This window comes from Asterias rubens, chromosome 13, assembly GCF_902459465.1.
Source record: "Asterias rubens chromosome 13, eAstRub1.3, whole genome shotgun sequence".
Classification (NCBI taxonomy): domain Eukaryota; kingdom Metazoa; phylum Echinodermata; class Asteroidea; order Forcipulatida; family Asteriidae; genus Asterias; species Asterias rubens.
Window position 1 is genome coordinate 4,424,977 of NC_047074.1, and position 26,960 is coordinate 4,451,936.

Genomic DNA, 26,960 nt, shown 5'->3' on the forward strand with positions numbered 1-26,960 from the left:
TCGTACAGACCACATAAATTTTTTATTTACTTCCGCCTTCTCTCTCTGATCCTTGGACGACGTAAACTGATGTACATCTAGTGGAGAAGATGATCGCGTCCATACTTTTATGCAATCTCAAATAGACATCAGATAAAGTGTTGATGAACCCCAACTTTGTGTCCATCGGGGAAAAGAAAAAGGAAGTTTGAAAGAGTGATACGTGAGTCAGTCAACTTTGTCACTGGACTTGACGCTACTGCATGCACAAAACGCTGCATCAACAAACAACGGCAACGATAAAGGATCAGCATGGAGCAATATGACGACTGAGACCGACTGAGTCCTGCATGGTGTGAGGAGGGGGTGTATGACTGGTCGGTAGACGGTTGCATTGCAGGGGTGCAGAACTGTGCTGAACCATCCACTGCCTTTTGGGCCGTGCCTTTTTGGCTAAAGTCCGGGGAAAATGGACACAACTATTTTGTATTCTTCGATGATAAATGTTTAGAAAAGCCGGAAACTTTAATTGAAAGCTGTTGTTTCAAAACATCCAAGTCGTGCGCAACAAACCAGGAAGAAGCTGCTGTATTCTGTGAAGTGTGATTAACAACCAGATTTGTTTTTTGATCAAACAAATTGATTGTGTAACTTTAAAAATTTAAGACTTTATGACTGATGTCTTGTGATGACATATCGTTGTAAATTAAGTCAATGTTTGGGTGTTTATGGAAAAGGTTTAAACTTGAAACGTTTTGATTGAGAATTATTTTAGGCCAAACCAAATTGCGTACAGTTGACTTTCAAGACTTGGGCACGAATCGTATCTGTCAAGATGATGAAGATGGATGGAATGAAATGGGTCGCAAAGAACATGCTGAGAAGAAGCGATCTTGCTACGGTTGTCATTGACCAGAAAACCGTGCAAGAATTGATCAATGGAAAACTTATATCCAGTTTAAATGATGGTAAGATCAGGGGGTTTCAGGTTTTTGAGTTAATTAAGGGCGGATAAATTGGTGGGGACGTGCAGAAAATTATCTGATTTTAACCTGCGTCTGCGACCTCTGGATTATTGTTCCTGTGTCAGGTCGTGATCTGGGGTTTTTTTGTTTGTTTTAACAAGGTAATTTTAAGGTTCGGGACAAAATTAACATTGACTGGAGCTGCATGGATACTTGCGACCTGGATTATGGACCTTATCACGCTGTCACCATCTTGGTCATGTTCCCTGTTTCCATAACAGTAATGAACGCTAACATTCCTTGTGCAAACATGGCACCAGACTATTATTCCAGCCTCAGTTTGGTTACAATGAGTTGGAATGGAGTAAAATCAAGATGGCCACACCGCGATAAAGGTCTATTGTGCCGCCGGTGTCTTGCGAAAGAGTGTTTGGCAAGTATGTGTGTCCGGTGCCAAAGGAAATTGTGTCCGAGCAAAACGGAGAAGGTTTGCAAAGAACTCGCCTGAATTTTGAAAGTATTTGCCTGGAATGATGGTACCCCCTGATATAGGATTCGAGCTGCCTGTATCTGTATACCAGGCAATCTCGGTGGTCTAGCTTTTAAAGGAACACGTTGCCTTGGATCGGTCAAGTTGGTCTTTGGAAAGTGTTTGTAATAAAATGCATATGGGTAGAAAGATGTTGTAAAAGTAGCATATACAATGATCCACACAAATATGCCTCGAAATTGCACGGTGTTCCTTTACCTCGTCGACTAACAAGGTCGGCCGTTTATGGGAGTCAGATTTTTTACTCCCATAAATGGCCGACCGTGTTAGTTCGCACAGTAAAAGGAAAACCACGCAGTTTCGAGGCAAATTTGTGATCATTGTATTCTACTCTTAAAACATCTTTCCAACCAATGCATTTTATAAAAAAAAACGGATTTTTATAGACCAATTCGTCCAATCTAAGGCAACGTGTTCCTTTAATGGCACTGCTCTTGAACTGCAAGCATCGTGGGTTTCAATATATCCCAATCATGTATTATGCCGTAGTGATTTTTTCACAGAAACTCGTGAAAGAACTGATACAGTACAAAAGGTGTAAAGAAAGGAACCAAATTAATATTTAGTTATTCTTGATCAATGTTCGACTCCCAGAGCAGAGTTGTCAATTTATTAAGGCTTTTCCTACAGCTTCCAGTATGAAACTTTGTTTTAAAAAGGAAATTGTTGCCACCTCCCTATCAGCCACCGAGGTCAGCCGTCAAAACAAGGCTGACCGATAACAATGGACATAACACTCGAGGATAAGAACTTAACAACATTAGACACATGTACTACAGACTGAAAGAGACACATGAGAAGTTTTTCCCCTTTAAAAATAATACATTTCTTCAACTGTTGTTATTGCAAAATGAATTTTGAATTATGTCTCACCCAACCACAATTTAAACATACTCAGGACACTACATGTGTTTGCTACAGTTTGCAATGTTGTGATGTTATGAACTGCTTGGCTAGATTTCCATCTTGCATTGAAGACAAAGATGTCTTTAAAAACACCCTTGCCAAAAATTTGTAACCATAGCTGTGGCTGCCAGTTTGGATGCAGACTGGACGAATGAGATGAAACAAAAAGTGCACATTTTAAAGGATTTGGGTACTTTTTCAAAATGTCCATAGATTTACATTAAACTTACAGAGTTTAAAGATAATGATAGTGGAAAGCTTCCCTTCAAATATTACTTACTGAGGTGCTGTAGTTTTTTAGAAATGAGTAAAACAATGTCATGAAAATACGTTTGTAAATGCTTAAAATAATTTTTGTCTCATGAGACGAAAATTATTTTCATGACATTGTTTTACTCATTTCCCAAAAACTACAGCACCTCAGCAAGTAATATTTTCAGGGAAGCTTTCTACTATCATTATTTACAAACTGTGTAAAGTTTAGTGTAAATCTATGGACATTGTGTTTTTTGTCTACAAAAAGTACATACACCCTTTAACCATGAAGTGATAGCTTTTGAAGAAACCTGGATTTTATTGTTTTCTTAATGTTTTCTTCTTGTGGTTCTGGATGTGTGATCAGTTACATAACAGGTGACTGAAGAGTTCCTTGGTAGACAATAATGAAGGACAGAAAATGAAAAGGGTTTTGGGGTTGCTTGAAATACAATGTGCGTTGAAACTTTATTTACATGCAGAGACAATGATGTTTTTTCTCCTTTGGGGGGAAAGCCTGCTGAGGGACTGTTCCATGGCTTTCCCTTAAAGGAACACGTTGCCTTGGATCGGTCGAGTTGGTCTTTGAAAAGGGGTCTGTAACCGTTTGTTATAAAATGCATATGGGTAGAAAGATGTTGTGAAAGTAGAATACAATGATCTACACAAATATGCCTCAAAATTGCACGGTTTTCTTTTTACCTCGTCAACTAACACGGCCGACCATTTATGGGAGTCAAATTATTTGACTCCCATAAATGGCCGACCGTGTTTAGTTGGTGATGTAAAAGGAAAACCGTGCAATTTTGAGTGATACTTGTGTGGATCATTATATTCTACTTTTGAAACATCTTTCTAACCATATGCATTTTATAACAAATGGTTTCAAACGCTTTTTGTAGACCAACTCGTCCAATCCAAGGCAACGTGTTCCTTTAATATATATTTGAAAAAATACTGTGTCCCAGTAGTACCTTTGTTCTGGGTCCAATTTCATGGAGTTAATTTTAAAGCCACTGGACGCCTTTGGTAATTGTTGAAGGCACTGTACACGTTTGGTAATGACTCAAAATATATATATAAGCATTAAACCTTGCTTTGTAACGAGCAACGGAGAGCTGTTGATAGTATTTAAACACATTTAAACGACTCCCTCTGAAGTATTGTAGTTTTTGAGAAGGGGTAATTTCTCACTAAAGCATTAACAGACTTCTGGCCAGAAGCCTTTTATTCCTATCTGAAAGCACACTGTTTTGTACAACAAGGGTGTTTTTTTCTTTCATAATTTTCTTGCAAATTCAATAACCAATTGAGTCCAAATTTTCACAGGCTTGTTATTTTATGCATGGAAAGTGAGAATAATGGTCCTTGACTATTACCAAACGTGTTCAGTGCCTTTAAAGACAAGTCTCCTCATTTGGTGTATCTCAACATGCATAAAATAACAAAACTGTGAAAATTTGAACTCAGTTGGTCGTCAAAGTTGCGAGAGAATAATGGAATAAATCGCCCCCTTGTTGCAAAAAGTTGTGTGCTTTCAGAGGCTTGATTTTGAAACCTCCCTCGTAAGGTCTCGAAATCAATTCAAAAATTTTACTTTGAAATTACTTCTTTGTAAAATATGACGTTACTTTAGAGGGAGCTGTTTCTCACAATGTTCTATACTATCAACAGATCTCCATTGCTCATTACTGGCCTACATAAGTAAGCTTTTATGCAAACAGTTTTTTTTTCAGTAATTAACAGTGTCCAGTGCCTTTAAGTGGTCAAGTAGCCACCTTTCAGCCAATAGGACTAGGGTATTTGTGAATTGAATTTAACCCATTCCATTATGCGAAAAAAACATTTAGCTGTTTCCGTTTTTAAATTATGATCATAAGACCGTTAAAGGGAAGGTACACATTTGGTAATTACTCAAAAATGTTTACTTAAAAACTGACTTGGTAATGAGCATTGGAGAGCTGTTGATATTGTAAAACATTGTGGGAAACGAACATTGTGGGAAACGACTCCCTCTGAAGGGACGTAGTTTTTGAGAAAGAGGTGTTTTCTCACTAAAATAATAATAGACTTCTAGCTAGAAGTCTTTCATTCCTATCTGAAACACACATATCCGTCCAACAAGGGTGTTTTTTTTCTCATCATTTTCTCGCAAGTTCGCTGACCAGTTGAGCTCAAATTTTCACAGGTTTGTTATTTTATGCTTATGAAGGGATACATCAAGTGAGAAGACTGGTCTTTGACATTTACCAAACGTGTACAGGTCTTTAAAGCCATTGGACCCTTTCGGTACAGAAAAAAAAAAAAAGTTCACAGATTTACAAAGAACTTACAGGGTTTACAGAAGGTAGTGGTGAAAGACTTCTCTTGAAATATTATTCCATGAAATGCTTTACTACGAGAAAACAGTAAAACAATATAAATTCTCATTAGCGAGAATTACGGATTTATTTTAAACACATGTCATGACACGGCGAAACGCGCGGATACAAGGGTGGGTTTCCCTTTATTTTCTCCCGACTCCGATGATCGATTGAGCCTAAATTGTCACATGTTTGTTATTTGATATAGAAGTTGTGATACACGAAGTGTGGGCCCTGGACAATACTGTTTACCGAAAGGGTCCAATGGCTTTAAGTTTGAGTAAAGTTGTTAATTGTCTTCTCTTGTTTACTTCCAGTGAGCTTGGACCTACTCAAATGGTCTTACAGTGAGCCCAACTATGCATTCCCAGATGTGTTCTCAGCGTGGTCCGACTTGGATGCCGGATTTACTCAACTCTTACAAGAATATATGGAAGAGGTACGAGACCAAAATATTTATTGTATTCTTATTTTTTATTTCAATTCAATTAAAAAATGTATCGCAGTTAAAAAAACTGATTGCACATAAAAATACAAACATCAAAAGCAAACATCAAATAGAAATTAACAATAAGGAGAAAAACAAGACATTATTTTTGTATACATTGTCATTGTCATTACCAGAAATATTTTTTTACATTGTGGCAATTTGTAAACCAAAAATCTTCCTGGTGTTTCTGGGGTATATTGTTTCACAAAGAGTTAAGACTAGTCTTGGCTCGAGTTAGGCAGGTTTCCCTCGACCTAACTTAGGACTAGCCTTAAGTTTTAAATTACCCCTAAAGAGTCCTGGGACAAGTGCTAAGTTAGGACATAAAAATAAATTAAAATTAATGCATGACATCATATGCCTTACCCGAAATGAGGCCAGAGGCGCATGTCCACCACCACTTGCAGTGTACTTTGCCTACACATGGATGGCCTCGCTTGATCAACCCCTGGTTCACAGCGCTAGCACTTTTTTTTTACAGATTCCCTCAGGCTTGCGAAATACAGCTGATAAAGTTCACTTCAATTTTGAAATGAGACATCTTTGGTTTCATTACCAGAAATATGAAACGGTAACGGTGATTAGGTTTCAATTCTCTGCGAACTCTCAAATGTTCTTAAAGCCGTTATACACTTTCGGAACAGCAAAAAAAAAGTTCACAGATTTACAAGTAGGCCTACTTTAAAGGGTTTACAGAAGGTAACGGTGAAAGACTTCTCTTGAAATATTGTTCCATGAAATGCTTTACTTTTTGAGATACATTAAAACGATTATCAATTCTCGATATATCGAGAATTACTGATTTATTTTAAACACATGTCATGACACGGCGAAAAGTGCGGAAACAAGGGCGGGTTTTGCCATTATTTTCTCCTGACTCCGATGACCGATTGAGCCTAAATTTTCACAGGTTTGTTATTTTATATATAAGTTGTGATACACGAAGTGTGGGCCTTTGGACAATACTGTTTACCGAACGTGTCCGATGGCTTTAATGACCCATGTAGAGGTTCGGGAAAAAAGCTAAATGATACAAAGTGAACATTTTGGCAAATCTTCTCAGCAAGGTGGTGATATGTGCCAAAAAATGAGCGAAGCAGTCACGTAAGGTAACAGGGTGCAGGAATAAGCGTCTTTGGAGGACAGAGCCCAAGCTGTCATTGCCCTGGTCGTGGCCTCGGTGCCCCTCATAATTTTCCCATACTGTAATATTTTCTATAGCCCCTTTCACACTATGCTTTTCCCCGGGCATGCTGGGGTTATCCACGGGGAATAGCGGTCGGCTGTTTCTCACTTGATTCGCTGTACCCCGGTCTGCCCCGGCGAATGGGTAAATTCCGTGGAATAGCTGCCCCTGCTCCGGAGTAGGGGTAAGCAGTAAAAACCTGGGGTATTCTTGAAAAGTGTAACTCCGTGGAATTGGAGTAGGGACACTGTGTGGAAGTGCGCCAGGGTAGCCGTGGGATAAAACAAGTCCCTGAGCCTCCCAGGGGCTGTATTCCTCGGGGATACAGTGTGAAAACGGCTTATTTTTAAAAGGTACCAATTGAAAAATGGCTTTGCCCTCTCCAAGACCAATATTCCTGGCCAGAGGTGGGTCCCCAACTTCTCTTGCATGAATGGGCAGAGGAAACGCCATAGACCCCATCGCATTCAAAGCGTGAAACAACTGTATATTGACAGTCCTCGAAAGACAAAATTGTCCTTTAAATTCTTATCACACATGAGGAAATATGTAGGAAGCTGTAACGACCATAGACAAGAGGGCACATTGCATGCCTTTTCAAAGAAAATTTTGTCAAGGGTCCTACTTCCTAGCTTCTTGGAATCTTAATCTAGAATGATGTGTGTGACTTACATCTTTCTTTGTGATCAATTACATTGTATAATTTGTAGGTACGTTTGCCAGTTATGTTTGTGGTGCTGCATAGGAGTAGAGATATTGTAGGTTCTTCACAAATTCATGTCAAATGGTAGTCTGGATGGTTACCTAATTCTGGGCCCAATTTCATAGAGCTGCTTTTAAAAGCACAAAATTTATCTTTTAAGGCAAAACATTCATTGCTTAGTAAAATCAGATTACCGGCCAAGACTCCACTCAATTGTAATGCTAAGTAAACAACAGCTAAATACTAGTCATAAGCAATGTATATGGCATGACATTTTGGCCAGTAACATGTGTAAAATAAGCGAGCTATTTTCGTGGTTAAGTAAATTTTTTGCTTAAGCAGCTCTATGAAATTGGCCCCTGGTCAGCATGCTTAAATTGTACATAGCTCTACTTTTTGGTGCAAGAAGCAGCTTGGTGAAATTGCCCCCAATACGTTTGCCCCTCCTCAATGTCCTCCTTCAATCAGAATTTACCATGAAATCTTCTTTATCGTTGTACAGTAGCCATTATCTGAAGTGGCTTTTTAGCCTGTGCCTGTGTGGGTTCAATTACACTGAAAGATAAAAACAAACACTTTACATGTACATCATTTTTTATTTATTTTAAAAGTACTTTACATGTAGTGCATTATATCTTGGTACTGATTTTGTTAGAAGTTTGCTTAAAAAAACACTAAATTTCCTCTTTGCCGATTCCTGGATTTCCCCAATTTCCTGACTGCACTACTTGCATTTTGGACCAACATTTTAGAAGTTCGGCAAAAGCACGCTGAATTGAAACAAGGTCCTTGGAGCGTTTTCAACTTGGTGTTTTTGACAAAATTGCTTTGGGTTGGTATGGTTTTTGTTCGTGTTTTGTTTTCTGCAATTCGTACGTACAGACCTTTGTCACGGTGTGGCCATCTTGATTTTGTACTCCATTCCAACTCATTGTAACCAAACTGAGGCTGGACTAAATAATAGTCTGGTGCCATGTAATTAGTGCCATGTTTGCGCAATGAAACATGACCAAGATGGTGACAGCGTATTAGACTCGATCAGCTTCCTTGTGCTTGGTGAGAAACCTAATCCGGCTTGGATATGACTTGCATTTTTTCGGTGGTCTTTCTTCAATAGGTGTCCATGTTCAGAATCCGAAACGACTAACCTAACTGTTCTCTCTGACAAAAGAAACCCATCGGGCGTTGTCATAATAGACTATAGTGTAGCCACATTTCCTTTTCCCAACACATATCTGGTTGCTATAGTATTGTACTGCAGATAAACCAGGAAACACACTGCATTAAAGTAAATAAACATCATGCCACAAGAAAGTTGACATCAATAAAAGGACAATTAAATTTACATATAAATGCATGACTCACAGACTAAAAAACTTGGGTACAAGGAAGTTTGTCTTTAAATGTTTGAGACTTCTGGGGTTGAAATGTATACAGGGCAATTCCATGGGAACGGGAGTACGTTTTGACTCATTAAACTCTATTTAAATCATAGATATCATTAAAGGGATGCTGCAGTGAATTAAAATTAAACAGTTAATTTTGCTGTCATTTATTTCTGATATATGTATTGAACATCAATAAAATGTGTTTTGTTTTTTCCCCGACATATCTCACTTGCGTAATTAGCGAATAAGTCATGCCCCCCCCCCTTTTGTGGATTGTTACTGCCCCCCTACCATCGACGTCACGTCGGGAATTCCAACATATCGTCGGCAATTTTGCCGACGATATGTTTGAATAGAGTGTGGTCCCTAACTACACGCGCCTAGGTACCAGGCCACACAGTGCACACATCTCTATATGCACACAGCCAGGGGGCCCGACATGACGTCACATGAAGGCTCCCTTTTAGGGGTGGGGTGGGTTCCCCTAATCACTTGAAAACCGTTTTTAAAATATTTGCGCATTTAATAAAAAATATAAAAAAATATTTCAGGTTTAAAAAGTCATGTTTAATCGTATAAATTATTTAAAAAAACACTGCAGCCACCCTTTAACAGTTTTTAAAATAAGTTGCATCAAGCAATTGTCACAATTTGTTTTACTAATGACTGCCTTCAAAATGGCCTCTACTTTTTGGCTGAAATACTTTTAGTTTATAAAATATTAATAGGGTCGGTAACGGAAGCACATTCTACTACACCAAAGTATTTAAAGTCACTGAAGTGTAAAGTTACTACATGTATAATTTTGAGTAATTATCAAATGTCCAGTGCCTTTAAACGCTGTGGACAACTCTTGTAGACACTAACCTTTTACTCACATGACACGACCTTCCCGCGCTAGGGCAGACAGGTGGGGATTGATTATTTTAGAAACAACACTGTGAAGCATCCTTTTGAGCGCTCAATAGTGGGAGACTTTCTTGGACCATAGGTGGCAGCAGACTTACCGGGTAATCCATTGTTCTCAGAATTATGTGCATGTTCAGAACTACGTAAACAATGGAAATTTACCCGGTAATCAGGCTGCCACCTAGCCTTGGAAAGTCTCCCATTATCCATATATAGGAATCCTAAATTAAATATCAATGGAGCAACCTCGTTTGGACAGATGGGTGGGGAATTATTATTTTGGAAAGGATGCTGTTTAATGTCCAAAGTACTCTATTAAGCTGACACCCTACAATTACCCATATAGGAATCCTATATTAAAATTTGGAGCATCCTAGAGGGTCTTGACACGTGGTCCACCAATCTGTGTGTTAACGACAATGGAAAAACATAATTATACCTTGACATTTATGGTGAAGCTCAACTACAAAAAAAAAATTGTATAATTAACGCAATTTTTTATCAAGGCTGTGAATAGATGAATATTATTTTCAGGTACACTTTTAAAGAGTTTACTTCTCGTTGACATAATACAAGCTCATTTGAATTTGTTTTCTTTTCATGGTTTAGTGTTCCAGATACAGAAAGACGTTCAAGGACATCACAGCAGAAGGAAAGAAAGTCACAGAAGTCCAGAGAGAAAAAGAGAAATCTGCAAGCAAGGTGGTCGCCTGCCGGAACAAGGTTGGTTGTTACATGTAATACAGTGTTATTTATCTGGGCAATCAGTATTAAGGTCATGTCAAACCGGGCAATTTACAGGCAACCAGTTCCAGGCAATCTCCAAGAAAGAAAAAAAATCTATTTACATTTCAGTTTCTTTCATTACTTTCTTGGGGATGCCGAGTTACAGCTTTTAAAAGATTGGCTCTTAGTCTATTGACTCTTAGTCAATGCTGCCGAAGTGTTCCTTGTGCAACAGTACGATTGGTTGCCTTCAAGTTGCCTGAAAAAGTTGCCCTGCGTGACATAGTCTTTTTAAAAGTGTTTTATAGACAGTGTAAGTTGACCTTGAGAGGGCACAAGCTTTCGCGAGAATCTAAAAAGTGATATTTTTTCCATAACTGCAGTTCTTTATAGCATATCGTAGCGCAAAGTTTCTCAAACTGTATTATACTATCCATAGCTGCTGCAGCCGATTTTAAGAAACGCTAAGACTAACCATGTCTCGAGTTAAAGGAACATGTTGCCTTGGATCGGATGAGTTGGTCTATAAAAAGTGTTTGTAACCGTTTGTTATAAAATGCATATGGGTAGAAAGATGTTTTAAAAGTAGAATACAATGATCCACACAAACATGCCTGGAAATTGCGTGGTTTTCCTTTTACTCTGCGAACTAACACAGTCGGCCATTTATGGGAGTCAATGGCCGACTTTGTTAGTTGACGAGGTAAAAGGAAAACCACGCATTTTCGAGGCATGTTTTTGTGGATCATTGTATTCTATTTTTACATCATCATTCTACCCATATTCACATTTATAACAAACGGTTACGAACGCTTTTCAAAGACCAACTCGACTGATCCAAGGCAACGTGTTCCTTTAAGACGAGTAACTCATCCTAACTTTGGATGGGTTCAATGCGTCCAACCGTCTTTGGATACGAAACTTAACTCGTTTTATGTCCTGAGATTAATCCTAAGTTAGGAAGAGTTTGGTGAAGTCGACGACAATACTTCTGAGCAAGTAAGACTTTATTGCCATTAGTTTTCAGAGTCATTATGTGTACATTATACTATCTCTTTAAGTCTCCAATTATATTTATTTGCAACATGTTTTCATGTTTCCTTTTTGCAGGTGGAGAGTGCCAAGAAGGCCAAGAAAACAGAAAAATCAAAAATTGTGAACTTGGAGTCGGAGCTGTATTTGGTAAGAAGAAGATATCCCAATGGAAAATGGATTGTTTAGGTTACTAAGCAAGTATGGCCGTGTTCGAAAAGGCGAGTTTGGCTACAGCTACGGCTAGATCTTGCACTTCTGCCTGTTCTTCAACAATGACAGTTGCACTGATCTAGCCGTAGCTGTAGCCGAAGTCGCAGTTCCGGACACAGCCTAAGGTTTGTGGTAACACCATGTAAAAATCTCTGTTGTCAATGGTGGTGGCTCTGGGAAAAGCCGGTTTGTTCCCGCTCTTCGTTTCGGTCAGTGTGCTCCGACAGTCTTCGGGAGAATGAAGACGATCAGAGCGCACTGACCGAAACGTCAAGCAAGACAAACCGGCGTTTCTCAGAGCCACCACTACTCACAAAAAGAGAGATTTTTACATGGGTCATCGCAAACTTTACGCACTTAGTATGTTTTACACCATGCATAGCCTTAAAGGCACTGGACACTATTGGTAATTGTCAAAGACCAGTCTTCTCACTTGGTGTACCTCGACATGTGCATAAAATAACAAACCTGTGAAAATTTGAGCTCAACTGGTCATCGAAGTTGCAAGATAATAATGAAAGAAAAAAACACCCTTGTCACACAAAGTTTTGTGCTTTCAGATGCTTGATTTTGAGACCTCCAAATCTAATTCTGAGGTCTTGAAATCAAATTCGTGGAAAAATACTTATTTCTCACAAACTTTGTTACTTCAGAGAGAGCTGTTTCTCACAATGTTTTTTACTATCAACCTCTCCCCAGTACGGTTACCAAGTAAGGTTTTATGCTAACAATGATTTTGAGTAGTTACCAATAATGTCCACTGCCTTTAAATCTCAAATGTTAGTTTCGTGCAAGGATATCAGCCAGAAGGAACTATGTTAAGTAACAAATTGAATGTTGTTTATTTTATTCTCAAGGCACAAGCAAAAGATGGAGAAATGGCCGAAGTACTGAAGAAATGTCTTTCAGAATTTGAAGTCTTTAAGGTAAGAATATTGCCCTGTCCAGTTAGGTTTGTGGTGTGGTGTTGCCGAACGCAACTGGTGTCTAGTTTACCGGACCCAAGCTTTTGTGTTGTCAGCTGAGTGGAGTGTGGTTGCGAATCCATGTCATGACACTTGTGCCCTTGAACAAGGCTCTTCACCATACTCAGAGATACCAACATACACGATTTGGGCGTAGCAAATACGATTTCGAGCCGTGACTACGACGCTACGATAATACTCAATAAAACACGCTAAACAAGCCGCCCAATATAATTTTATTAAATCGTACAATACATGCAAACAACGAATCAACTATTAAGTGGAAATAAAAATTAAGAAAAATATCCAAGTAATTGTAACAGAAAAGAAAAAACACTTTTAATTTTAGAAAGCAGTGTTGAATAATAGCGGCGAATTCACTCGAACATGGTCGTTGCGTGCCCTCTGATCCCCCGCTGGCTGGCCGGATGAGTATTTTTACGCTAGTGCATTGCTGCAAGTTCGTACCCATTGATCTCTATTTCATGATTGGGGAATAGTGCACACGTGCGTGGGGAATGAGGTTGTGTGTGAGCTAACGTGTCACAGTAACCTCATTCCTCACGTATCCATTATTATTGTGCCCACGCTGTCTGTACATGTACTTCATCCATGGAGGAATAAATTAGCGAAGCTTGGCACAAAAAGTATGAAATAATGGCGACAAAAAAGGAGACCTTCTGAACAAAAATACCTTCAACTGAGTGGCCTGTGAGATCTAAGCTAGACAGTTTCCATGTTTTCTTACTAGTAATTGTAGCGCCGATGTCCAGACAATGCCCAAAATACGGACACGTATTTTTTGCCCAAAATCCGGACACGTTTTTTTTTTTTTTCTTTTTTTTCCTTTTTTTTTTCTTCTCTCTACCAATAGTTTGTTGTTGCATTTCTGATCATTAAAACAAAAACATTTAAGTAAGGCTACCCTTTGTTATGTTACATTTATTTTTGAAACAAAGTCAGAAGATGAGGGATTTTTTTTTTTTTTTTTTTTTTTTTTTTTCACTGGCCATTATAAAGATTTGTAGCTGTTCTGTTAGTGTATACAGAGGTAATTGTTATTTCACAACAATGCCTGAAAATGAGCTAATTAGCATTGTAGAGAGTAATAGAAAGATCGGTTTAGGGAGCCCAAGCTGCGCTAGCCTTTAACTTTTGGGAGATGCTACTCTTTTTTACAATTCAATGTTGGCATCTCTGCATACTAAGCTTGGGCGATATCGATTTATTTTATTTACGATATATCGCCGACAATATATCGCGATATTCGATATAATCGCGATTAATGAAATTTGACATCATCAGTCTTAAAACTCCAAGTGAAAGTTGTAGAAGAGACAGTCATAGCTTAAGAGAGGTGTTCTAATAACCTATTCTTCTGGTTTTACTCCAAACCTATGGGGTGCAAGACGTCTCAGCTAGCAAATACATCGCGATATTTAATCGATATATCGATATTTCGATTAAAACCAAATCCATCTGATATCGAGATCGTGTCCAAATTAATACCGCGATATTCGATAATATCGTGATATCGCCCAAGCTTACACCATACTACATGTAGAGAACCATTGTGAAATATTTTCCTCTGAAATGAAGTCATATTCGGGAAAACTATATCTGAAGCCTAAAAAAAAAATGTTGGTTGTTACTTTCAAAAATAAGGACAATGTGTTTTACAATGTGAAAATTGTGCTTGGTTTTTCACTATTCTCCTGACTCACGCAGCAGCATAGGCCCAAATGTTCACTGTTTGTTGTTTCATGTACATATTGTATGTGATTGTTCAGGTCTGGGATTTCAAGGAGACCATGGCCTTCCTTGCCCTGCAGCCGATTTCACGAAACGCTAGGATTGATCCTGTCTCGAGTTAGGACGAGTAACCTGTTCTTACTTCGGATGGGTTCAATACGTCCTACGTCTTTGGATACGGAACTTAACTTGCTTAAGTCCTAAGATTAATCCTAAGTTAGAAATAGTTTGGTGAAATCTACGGCTGGTCTTTGACTTGGTGCCCCTTCAAAGGTTTCGCATAGACTTTAAGATTTTCCAATGGAAGTGGGCTTTGCAAAATGAAAATGGCCTTGCCCTTTCAAAGATAAAATTCCAGGCCTGGTTGATCACACAAAACATGAACAGTGTCTGCGACTATTTTTCTCGGCTCTCCCAGTCCTGTATAATACCTTTAAATTTCTTTTCTGTGTGTTTAGGCTGTGCTGTTGAAGGAGTCGATGACAAAACACTGTCAATCTCTGATGGGTTTCCTTGAGAAAAGCACCGCCTTGTGTAAGGTGAAACTAGAAGCAGTCGAGTCGATGCCGAGTGGACCAGCAATGACACCTAGTTCTGTATCAGGTATAGAAACCAGTACGCAAGATACAGAAAAAAAGTAATAGTAATGATAATTTGTGTAGGCTAGTCATTCTTCACTCATTGCTGAGAAATGGAATTGTGAAGGATGCAGTTACAACGTGGTAGAGTCGCCCGCAAGCGAGATCTCTCCCGGCGCCTGTAACCCTTCCTGTCCTTTATGCAGGCAGCCAACTCTGTTGTGGTCTCTTTCCAGCATCTCTCCTCAGTACTTGGACATAGCTCAACCACTGTCTTCCCCTCAGCTTCACCCTATAAGTCGGTTCCCACAGCTAGCACCAGACGGCTTGCAGGCAGCTCAGGGTGCCTGTCTTCCCTGTCCTTTATGCAGGCAGCCAACTCTGTTGTGGTCTCTTTCCAGCATCTCTCCTCAGTACTCGGACATAGCTCAACTTCTGTCTTCCCCTCAGCCTCACCCTATAAGTCGGTTCCCACAGCTAGCACCAGACGGCTTGCAGGCAGCTCAGGGTGCCTGTCTTCCCTGTCCTTTATGCAGGCAGCCAACTCTGTTGTGGTCTCTTTCCAGCATCTCTCCTCAGTACTCGGACATAGCTCAACCACTGTCTTCCCCTCAGCTTTGCCCCATGAGTCAGTTCCCACAGCTAGCACCAGACAGCTTGCAGGCAGCTCAGGGTGCCTGTCTTCCCTGTCCTTTATGCAGGCAGCCAACTCTGTTGTGGTCTCTTTCCAGCATCTCTCCTCAGTACTCGGACATAGCTCAACCACTGTCTTTCCCTCAGCTTTGCCCCATGAGTCAGTTCCCACAGCTAGCACCAGACGGCTTGCAGGCAGCTCAGGGTGCCTGTCTTCCCTGTCCTTTATGCAGGCAGCCAACTCTGTTGTGGTCTCTTTCCAGCATCTCTCCTCAGTACTCGGACATAGCTCAACCACTGTCTTCCCCTCAGCTTTGCCCCATGAGTCAGTTCCCACAGCTAGCACCAGACGGCTTGCAGGCAGCTCAGGGTGCCTGTCTTCCCTGTCCTCTATGCAGGCAGCCAACTCTGTTGTGGTCTCTTTCCAGCATCTCTCCTCAGGACTCTGACATAGCTCAACCACTGTTTTCCCTTCAGCTTTGCCCCATGAGTCAGTTCCCACAGCTAGCACCAGACAGCTTGCAGGCAGCCAACTCTGTTGTGGTCTCCGCCCCAGCAACTCTCCTCGGGACCCCGACATGGCTCAATCTCAGTCTTCCCCTTAGCTTCGCCCCATAAAGCCCGGTTCATACTTGCCCGTAATGTTGACGTCACAAATTTGCACTGAATAATTCGGAGCAGTTCAACTCTGCTCAACTCACTTGCGACTATCGCTGCGAAAGGAGAGTTGTGACGTCATATTCACGTCAAATTTGCATCGCATTCGCAGGAAGTATGAACCGGGCTTAAGTCGATTCCCACAGCACCAGACGGCTTGCAGGCAGCTCAGTGTGCCTGCAGCAATGCCCTACCATGTCCATCCGAGTGACAGGCATGTAAAGATACATCAACCTATAAATGACCACAGAGCACAGCCAGAGATGTGTGATGATTTTCTGAAAAAGGAAACCAGAGGGTCCGAAGAAAGACCCTTCATGACTCAGGAGAGAACAAACGCACAACGAGTGGTTAACAGCACTGAACTTGAGTTCTGGTGGTTAAGTCATCGGGTGTCGATTCAAATCCTTTTCATGACACTTGTGTCCTTAAAGATGCTTTGTCAGATTTTTTGCCCCAAACATTAAAAAATATATTTTTTGTGAGTGAATGGTATTTCAAAGAGTATCACCTGCTCTAACAAAACAAAATTTAACTTTTACTTTTAATGGTCTGGAACCATGACAAAAATTAAAAATGTTTCTTATAAAACACATAAGAATTGGTCACGTGATATATTGTTTTCACTGCTACTAATAATTGGCAGACTTTTTGAGCAATGGCTCAAATGAAAGCTTGTAACTTTCTCGACCCCCTTCAAAATACCTATTGAATTTTAAATCAAAATTTTTGGGTCAAATCGGCCAAAAATCTGACATAGCATCTTTAAGCAAGATGCTTTACTATAATTGCTTAAAATTTATATTTTGGATTACTTTCTTTTACAGAAAATAGCAGTAAAGTTGAGGACGTTTTCAGAAAGTTGCATCTTCAGCTCCCTCCAAGAGATCCAGCGTTAGAACGAAACCTGCCAGCACAGAAGTTCAAGTCTTTGCCACCCCCGCAGACCTTTAATAACTCGCCCCAAAACTGCAGGCTACCATTGGAACCTGTTTTCACACAACAGGGTAAAAATAAGCAGCCGAAGGGTGGGGTTCCAGGTAATGTCATACTTTGTCTTTATGTAGTTTTTCCTGAGTCAACCCTCCCACTGTCTGAGCATTTAATATATTCTGCTGTGGTATTGAATGATAGATAAGCTATGCCAGCCTGCAGTTTGATACTATGTGGTGATTGCATTTACACAGTACACAGTGAACCCTCCTACTGTCTGACCATTCAATATCATCCAATGTGGAATTGAATCACATGCCAGACTGGTGTATGATATCAAGTTATGATTGCATTTCAACGGTACATTGTCAACCCTCCTACTGGCTGACCTTTCAATATCATCCAGTGTGTTTTGAATGATATCTCTCTATGTCAGCTAGCAGTATGATACCATGTGCTGAATGCATCAACACACAGTTACACAGTCAACCCTCCTACTGTTTGACCATTTAATATCATCCAATGTAGTGTTGAATGATATGCCAGCCTGCAATATGATATCAAGTTGTGAATGCATCTACACAGTACACAGTCAACCCTCCTACTGTCTGACCATTCAATATCATCCACTGTAGTTGTCAGAATTTAACCTCATGGAGACATGTGTATATATTATTTCCCTCCTCAGTAGCTGTGAGCTTAGTAATAGTTTGCTGACCTCATGAATAATTCATCAGTAGGCAGGGCCAGTAGGTGGTTATTCTGTGTCTTTGTTATGTTTAAATGCTTTGCCTTATTTGGGTCTGCAGTGATAAGCACCCCCCCAGAAATTCCTTAGGGCATTATGTTCCGTTCAAGTATGAATTTTGAATGGGTGAAATTTTGGGGTATGTTGAGTCCATGGGTGCGGTCAGGGAGAGTGAGTGTATGCTAGCTGTGTGTTTGGTAGAGGGTGGTCATTCTAGCAGCGTCTTAGATAGAGAGAGGATCCTTGATGCAGTGACAGAAAATTGCACTGGGTGTTGGTCTCAGCAAATCTTTGTGATTGTGCGCCATAAATTGCTAAATTCAGAGCAGATTTTCAGGCTGCTGTTAATCTTGAGGCAAATTGGTTGAGGTGGGACAGCAATGCTGAGAGCTGGACTTCAAGAGCTATACTATTATGGAAACCGTAAGTTAATTTCTTATTTTTTATTGCATGTTTACTGCATTTCAAACTTTACTAAAATCAAGTGCATGATGCTATTTTTGTTCCAAGAAGAAGTTTAGTTTTAAGTTGATGTGGTTTGGAAAATGCAATTCTGGGGCCATTTTCAATGCTTATTACATTTATTCAAAAGGCGTGTTCATTTAATTCTCTATTGTTTTGGAACTTGGAAATGTTCATCAATTTTTGTGTAAGAAAGTTTATGGAAGATTTATGGAAAACTTCGAGCAGTTTATTATTCATTTGTTGGACAAATTTATTAGAAGATTTTGGTTTACTTTTTCTAACAAATAGATGGTTTTCACCCCTGGGTGTGAGTAATTTGGAACCGCCAGAAGAACCGCCAGACTGAGTGTCGGCCGATGTAAGACGTCCCGAGTCGTAGTTGCTACGTGAACAATAGAGGGCGCAACAACTTTGTGAGAACTTTATGAACTTTGTGACTGATTTGTGTTTACTGTGTGGAAGCTGGGATTGTCTAGCTTTTAATCTTTGTGGGAGTGGAAAGTGGACGCCAGTCGCCTATAATCCGGTGGGAACGTTTCTTTACTTATTATTATATAACTGTTTACCGCTAATGTGAAAGATATTAATGCGGAGAGAATAGTCCAAAAGACGTAACTGCTATTACTTATTATCGTTGACTTTGATTGATTGAGTGTGATCAATAACCTATCTAAAAGGTGTGTATTTGACGCCAGTGTTACTGTCGCTATTTTGAAGGGAGTTGATATTTGTAAATAATTTTTGGGAGTAAAATCTGCCCCAAGTTCATAGCTGAATTTTGCTTTTCCTTTGTGTGTAACAAAACCGTTAACCAGGCTTAGAGCAGTGAACACTCTAGAGCTGTTGGTTTTTGGGATTTCTGTGATTGTAAATATTAAGTACATGTGCCTCTAAATTTTGATCGAGGGCATAGTTTGTGTATATTTATTAGAAAAGGTGCCATAATCAAGGTGACTGTTAAACTGGGATTAATTTATCCAGTCAAATAGTTTCCTTTAATTTGACTAAGGTTTGTGTCGGCAGAAATTGGACACAGTCTGTTTTATTTAAAACCTTTCTGAATTTGAGAGGGCCTTTTGGAAGAGGTGACCAAAGTATTTAAATCATTCATTGATTTGGATTTCATTTAATATCGATTTGTGAGATAGACCGAACTTAGTGAAGGTTGGAGAGAAGTGTATATATTAAACTTGTAATTATTTATTGTAAATATGTAACTCTTGTGTCACTTGTCTATAATTATTTGAGTTTGCCTAGATTGTCTTTCGGTCATGGGTGCCTTGCGGGGTAAGCTGTGACAGTAGTGTTGAAGGACATGCCAGCCTGCAATATGATAGCAAGTTGTGAATGCATCTACAACGTACACAGTCAACCCTCCTACTGTCTGACCATCATCCAATGTAGTGTTAAATGATATGCCAGCCTGCAATATGATATCAAGTTGTGAATGCATCTACAACTCACGCAGTCAACCCTCCTACTGTCTGACCATTTAATATCATCCAATGTAGTGTTAAATGATATGCCAGCCTGCAATATGATATCAAGTTGTGAATGCATCTACACAGTACACAGTCAACCCTCCTACTGTCTGACCATGCAATATCATCCACCATTGTTTTAAACATACTATGCCACAGCCAGCCTGCAGTGGTCTAGTGGTTAAGACATCTACACTAGAATGCTAGGGTCCTGGGTTCAAATCCTACCCGAGCAGCCTGTGGATATGTCTTCCTGAGGGACTTCCCAGAGCATCATCAGTGCGAGGGTCAAACCAAAATAATGTTTTTGTTTTTTTCCTTCTCTTTATTTCAGTTTTTAACCGTGCATCTGAGAGCGATGAAAGTGACTTGGAAGATGAAAACGAATATATGACGCCTGATGAGGAAATGCTTAAAAGGAAAATCTCTGGAAATGAAGCGCCGAAACTCCCACCAAGAAATAGTACGATCCACTTCTTTTATGTGATTGATTGTTAATGAGAAATTACCGAATGGATGCCACCATTAGTTAGAGGAACATTACAGAAACAAATTTGTTTATTATAATAATAATAATATACATGTAGAGAATTTGTAAAGCGACGAAATCCACCAAATTAAGGTGCTCAAGTCACAAGAAAGGGAATCCTCACACAGTCAAGGAAAATCAGACAAACACAAATTTCAGATCGGCCATATTAAACAAGCTAGTTTTCAAACTAATCTTGAAAGTTTTAATACTAGAAATATTACGAATTATGAAAATGGTAAGTCATTCCAGAATGTGGGTCCAGCATGCGAAAATGACCTACAGTATCGCCCCATGATTTCCTACTCTTAGGATCATGTATATTGATCCAATTCACCTGCATCATCATTGAATAATCTTGGATGCGCCATTCTGGTGGGCAATGTCACTCTGTGCGTTATTCAGTGAAGTGCGCATTTTAGGCGACGCAGGGTTTAAACGTAAACCTATTGACCACCAAAATGGTGAGAGTGGCACAGTTGCCGCGTGTGACGTGCGTGCAAGGGGTTAATTTATAGACGATGTGACCTGTGACATCACGTGTTTACAAAAGAGCCACAGAGCCTGGACTTCCTGCAGGCACAATTTGTACACAGCCTAATGAGAGAAATCATAAACTCTTATATTTTATGGAGATTGCACTGTCTAATTCTTATCAACTTTTGATATGACGAAAGGGGGCACATCTCAAAACTTGTCAAGCTTTTACTTTCATAACTCTTGGTTTTATGTGGAAATTATGACACAAAATGCCATTGCCATTGCCATTGCCATTGCCATTGTTATTGCCATTGTTATTGTTATTGTTATTGTTATTGTTATTGTTATTGTTTTGTTATTAGATGAGGTAGAGGTTCAACAAATTGAAGAGGATGAAGAGGATGATATGTACGTCGTTCCAAATCTCTCCCCATGTCTTTCATCCCCAGGGGCCAGCAAATCAGAATATTTTGAAGTTGTGTCAGATACAGAGACCCCTGTTATGCCACCGAGGTGAGTAACCATTCCGAGGCTGGAAGGACAAAATAGTCTGGTTTCTAATTGCATAATGATTATCGAGTAGGATTTGAAACTTTACATGGTGGAAATAAGATATAGAAGAGTTTGCGGTAACACCATGTAATAACAATCTCTAAATGGGTTGGGGTGGTTCTGAAAAACTTTCAGTGGCTTCTGAAAAATCCAACGGTTCTTTTCAGAACCACCCCAACTCATTTAGAGATTGTTGTTACATGGTGTCACCGCAAACTCTTCTATATAATGATTATTAGCATTCATTATTGTTATTCGATACAAGGAACGTGACCAAGATGGAGGCAGCATGACAAAGGGTTTTTGAATTGAAAATGTATTTGTATACAATTAAATTAACCTGAGAAAGTTTTCCCCCTGGTCTAGGCCTTGGTGCCCTTGAAAATTTTCCCATTGACTTTAAGATTCTCCAATAGAGAGCCCTTTGCAAAATGAAAATGGCCTTGCCCTTTCAACATGTTCAAGAATGAAATTCCAGGCCCGGTGGCCACATTGGGATATCGCCAAAACCCCGGCGTGAGAATGTCCACCCAGGAAGAATTATCCTTATTTAGGAATACCATTGACACATCAGTCAACCAATGCGTCATCAGTACCAGTTACTGTACTAACACCTGTCACATAACACCGGTTCTTCATTCTTCATTCACTGGTACCCTTTTGAAAACGAATCACAACTTCTGTTGCTGGTCTACCACACAGTCTATGGCTCCTCACCAATCTACTTGCAGAACTCTATCCAGGCATATCAATCATATCGCAGACTTCGGTCATCACATTCTTTGCTTCTTCAGGTTTCCCGATCGGGGCACTCTTGGGGTGACTACAGCTTTACCCACACAGTCCCATCTCTCTTGAACAATGTTCCTCTTCTTCTTTGCCAAGCCTCATCTGCTAGTTCTTTCAAGCAACTACTCAAAACTCATTTGTTCACTTGGTAATTCCGTTTCATTGAACTGATGACCCTGCTAAGCTTGGGCGATATCACGATATTATCGAATATCGCAATATTAATTTGGAAACGATTTCGATATCGGATGGATTTGGTTTTAATCGAAATATCGATATATCGCGATATATCGCAATAATCGTGATAATCGCAATTTATCGCAATATCGATTAAATATCGCGATGTATTTGCTAGCTGAGACATCTTGCACCCCATAGGTTTGGAGTAAAAGCAGAAGAATAGGTCATTAGAACACCTCTCTTAAGCTATGACTGTCTCTTCTACAACTTTCACTTGGAGTTTGAAGACTGATGATGTCAAATTTCATTAATCGCGATTATATCGAATATCGCGATATATTGTCGGCGATATATCGTGAATAAAATAAATCGATATCGCCCAAGCTTAGACCCTGCATCTCTACCTAAGTTAGTCAAAATATATATGTGCAATGTTTAGTTACATTGTACTCTTGTATGAATTTTGCTTGTAAAGCACCATTAGCGTCGTGCTTGACGGACCTGAGCGCTCTATAAGAGGCCACTATTATTATTATTATTATTAGTAGTAGTAGTAGTAGTAGTAGTAGTAGTAGCAGCAGCAGCAGTAGTAGTAGTAGTAGCAGTAGCAGTAGCAGTAGCAGTAGCAGTAGCAGTAGCAGTAGCAGTAGCAGTAGCAGTAGCAGTAGCAGTAGCAGCAGCAGCAGCAGCAGCAGCAGCAGCAGCAGCAGCAGCAGCAGCAGCAGCAGCAGCAGCAGCAGCAGCAGCAGCAGCAGCAGCAGCAGCAGCAGCAGCAGCAGCAGCAGCAGCAGCAGCAGCAGCAGCAGCAGCAGCAGCAGCAGCAGCAGCAGCAGCAGCAGCAGCAGCAGCAGCAGCAGCAGCAGCAGCAGCAGCAGCAGCAGTAGTAGTAGCAGTAACTCATTACTTTGATCTTTGGCTGTGAAGACTAGTATTTTAACCACTTTTTCCACCAAATTGTTTTTCTGATTAAACCCTAGTTTCAACAGTTCAGCCAATGCAGCCCAATGCCCTCCCAGAATCCAAGTGGAGCAAAATGAACCGCAAAGCGACCCCGTCTACTTCGTCCCCGATGACGGCCAGGAGGACTTCGACCAGCTCTACGGCAATGTGGATAACGACGAATTTAAAGAACATCAACGTCAATCAGTGGCTGTCAGCCCAACACCCCAAACTAAACTTCGCAAGCCGGCTGTCTTCCCTAAGCCATTCCAGAAAGCGGTGAAAGACCCACCTCCAAAAAGTCCTAAAAGTAAGCGTGCTTTCAAAAATACTTGAATAACAAAAGACACTAGACACTATTGGTAATTGTCAAAGACCAGGGGCCAATTTCATAGAGCTGCTTAAGCAAAAAATTTGCTTAAGCACGAAAATAGCTTGCTTATTTTACACATGTTACTGGCCAAATGTCATGTCGTATATATTGCTTGTGACTGGTATTTAGCTGTTGTTTACTTAGCATAACAATTGAGTCGAGTCTTGGCCAGTACTCTGATTTTACTTAGCAAGGATGTTTCTGCTTAAGCAAATTTTGTTGCTTAAGCAGCTCTATGAAATTGGGCCCAGTCTTCTCACTTGGTGTTAAGCTTGGGTGATATAATCGAAAATCGCGATACCATTTCTTAAACGATTACCATATCGTCTTGAATTTTTGTTAACCGAATAATCGGCAAAATCGTGGTTTTGATGAAGTTTCATGATGTATTCCCTAATTGAGACATCTTGCAACAACAACAGGCTTTTTAAAAAAAATATAAAGTCCCAGAACCAACCACAAGATTCCCCAATTGAAAAAAGTAACATCAAAGACTTAATGTAAATAGTAAATGACAATTGTTTGACAATTGTTTGAGTGTTCTCATGGCTGATGACACAGCATATGCAAACGCTGTTTGATTCATGATCAACTTGTGAACATTTGCATCTTTTTCTCAATTTTAGTTTTGAAATGAAGAAGTTTGTATTTCCGAGGCTGGGCTATTTTAACGTCGCCATTTTATTTCTGTTTTAGATTCCCCGCCACCAGTAGTCATCGAAGACGACGATATTTATTCCTGTGTCTACGAAGAAGAAAAATCAGGTGGGTCTCCGCCCGCCCCCTCGGCCCGCACCACAAGTCCCACAGATGAAACCTCCGCTTTAAAATTTGAACATTCATATGTCAACCTGGTTTGTGACACAGTCCCCTTGCACGAGCCGTCATTTAATGAGGTACCGTATGATGAAAATGAGTTTGAAGTCAGACATACGTACTTCAAGTTGCCAAATACAAAGAGACCCGTCCCAGCACATAAACCGCAAAGTCCACAATTAAGACCAGTCGCAGCTGTCAGGTCGAGTTTAAAATAACAACATGGCCAAGAAGTATAATCTGTATATAGATCTTCAACCTGAACATGAATATTTCATCAAGATTTTATTTTTGAAATTAATTTTGTTTAACTTAGTTGGATAATACCCTTTTTTTTATACCATTCCAAGTAAACATTACCCCCCAAAATGGGTTTGAACGCATACCCTCGACAAGCTTGTAATGGAATACTTTGGAACGCTGGGTGGCAGCAGACTTACCGGGTATTTTTCCATTGTTAACATAGTTCTAAGAAAGCACACATAACCAAAAACAATGGATTTACCTGGTCAGTCGTCTGCCACCTAGCGTCCCAAAACTCCCCCACTGGTAAGAATGTTTCTTTTTCTGTTTGGAGACGATTTCAAACTTCTTACTGCCCACCAGTAAATTTCCTACTCTAAGGTTTGTGTTTATGACTTTTGGTTTGCGGTAACACTGTGAGTAGACTGTAGTTCTGATAAAAAGGACAGTGGTTTAAAGAGTCCTTTTCCTTAAGGTGCCAGCAGCCGATTTCACGAAACGCTAGGACTAATCATATCTCGAGTGCGGACGAGTAACTCGTCCTAACTTAGGATGGGTTCAATGCGCCCTAACATCTCTGCAGCCGATTTCACGAAACGGTAGGATTAATCCTATCTCGAGTTAGGACGAGTAACTCGCCCTAACTTAGGATGGGTTCATGCGTCCTATGTATTTGTAAATGGAACTGACCCCGTCCTTAGTCCCAAGATTAATCCTAAGTTAGGAAGAGTTTGGTGATATCGACGGCTAGATATGGAACTTAACTCATCCTAAGTTCTAAGATTGATCCTAAATAAGGAAGAGTTTGGTGAACATGACGGCCAATTTTTAAATTAAATTTCAGACCAAATCCAATCTCATTCAGGGATTGTGAAGGTAAGTTTACCCTGTTAGACATTCCTCTGTATTACATGTATTAAAGGCACTTGACACTATTGGTAATTACTCAAAATAATTATTAGCATAAAACCTTACTTGGTGATGAGTAAATGGGAGAGGTTGATAGTGTAAAACATTGTGCGAAACGGCTCCCTCTGAAGTGACGTAGTCTTTCGAGAAAGAAGTAAGTTTCCTTGAGTTTGATTTTGAGACCTCGGAATTAGCTTTTTGAGGTCTCGAAATCAAGCATGAAAACACACAACTTCATGTGACAAGGGTGTTCCTTTTTCCATAGTTATCTCGCAACTTCAACGACCAGTTGAGCTCAAATTTTCACAGGTTTGTTATTTTATGCATATGTTGAGATACACCAAAAGAGAAGACTGGTCTTTGACAATTACCAATGAGTGTCCAGTGTCTTTAACGATTTACAACCTGTCTGGGCAAGGTTCTTGTTTGTTTTTATTCTTTATACTTAATTAGTTTCTCTTTTCCATCCATACAGAATGATCCCAAGTGATTAGCTTCAATTTACCAAATCCTAGGCTGAGTATGTAGTCTTATTAATATCAATAAGGAACAGCATCGATAACATCAATAGTAAAATGTCTCGAACCACGAGGGCCAAATTTCATAAAGCTGTTAAGCAGAAAATTCGCCCACAAATAACTTAATTAATTACCGGGGCAACAAGATGAACTAAATGGCAATTTGGTTGGTAACCTATTTCTGCTGAGCAGGTTGTTTATACGCTTAGCAAAATTTGGTGCTTATAAGCTTTGAGATACACTGCACTGCCGCATGTAAGTCTGAATCAATGTTTTTGTTAGCAGAAAGATCCATACTGGATGATAGTGTATTGCATGGGTTACAGATGTGTTGGCAGCGTTCACACTTAACAGTGGTCCGCTTGCCAAAAACCAGTTAAAAAACCCAAAGACCAGTCAAAATTCTGCGGCAGGCTAGTTTAGTGTTGGAAAGCATCCCTATGTACAGAGTGAAAAATGGACTGGTGATAAACCTGACGGACTAGTGAAATGACAAGCTACCTGGGCCCAATTTCATAAAGCCTGTAAGTACAAAAAATTTGCTTAGCATGAAATTTCTTTCTTGATAAAAACAAGATTGCCAATCAAATATTACTTTGTTGCATATTGCTTGTTCCTGGCATTCAGCTGTTAATTGCTTTTCCTGACAATCATGTGGAACTTTGTTGGTTGGTAATCCTGTTTTTATTAAGGAAGAAATTTCATGCTCAGCTAGTTTTTGTGCTTACAGGCTTTATGAAGTCACTTACCCTGAT

The 26,960-nt window shown here is 39.8% G+C and overlaps 1 protein-coding gene across 3 annotated transcripts; it reads left to right on the forward strand.

Annotated features, from left to right (window-relative positions):
- On the forward strand, positions 1-26,759 carry LOC117298999. Of its 3 annotated transcripts, XM_033782404.1 has the most exons (12): positions 1-947; positions 5,336-5,457; positions 10,304-10,417; positions 11,531-11,602; positions 12,523-12,591; positions 14,841-14,985; positions 17,078-17,290; positions 20,212-20,340; positions 21,249-21,399; positions 23,385-23,656; positions 24,416-24,484; positions 26,163-26,759. In XM_033782404.1, exons 1-12 carry the CDS (start codon positions 815-817, stop codon positions 26,165-26,167), a joined length of 1,494 nt encoding a protein of 497 aa, XP_033638295.1. In that variant the 5' UTR covers positions 1-814; the 3' UTR covers positions 26,168-26,759. The 3 variants fall into 3 exon arrangements, with proteins under 3 accessions (XP_033638295.1, XP_033638293.1, XP_033638294.1); XM_033782402.1 differs by lacking the exon at positions 26,163-26,759 and having other exon boundaries at positions 24,416-25,552; XM_033782403.1 differs by lacking the exon at positions 26,163-26,759 and having other exon boundaries at positions 23,394-23,656; positions 24,416-25,552.
- The last annotated feature ends 201 nt before the right edge of the window (positions 26,760-26,960 follow it).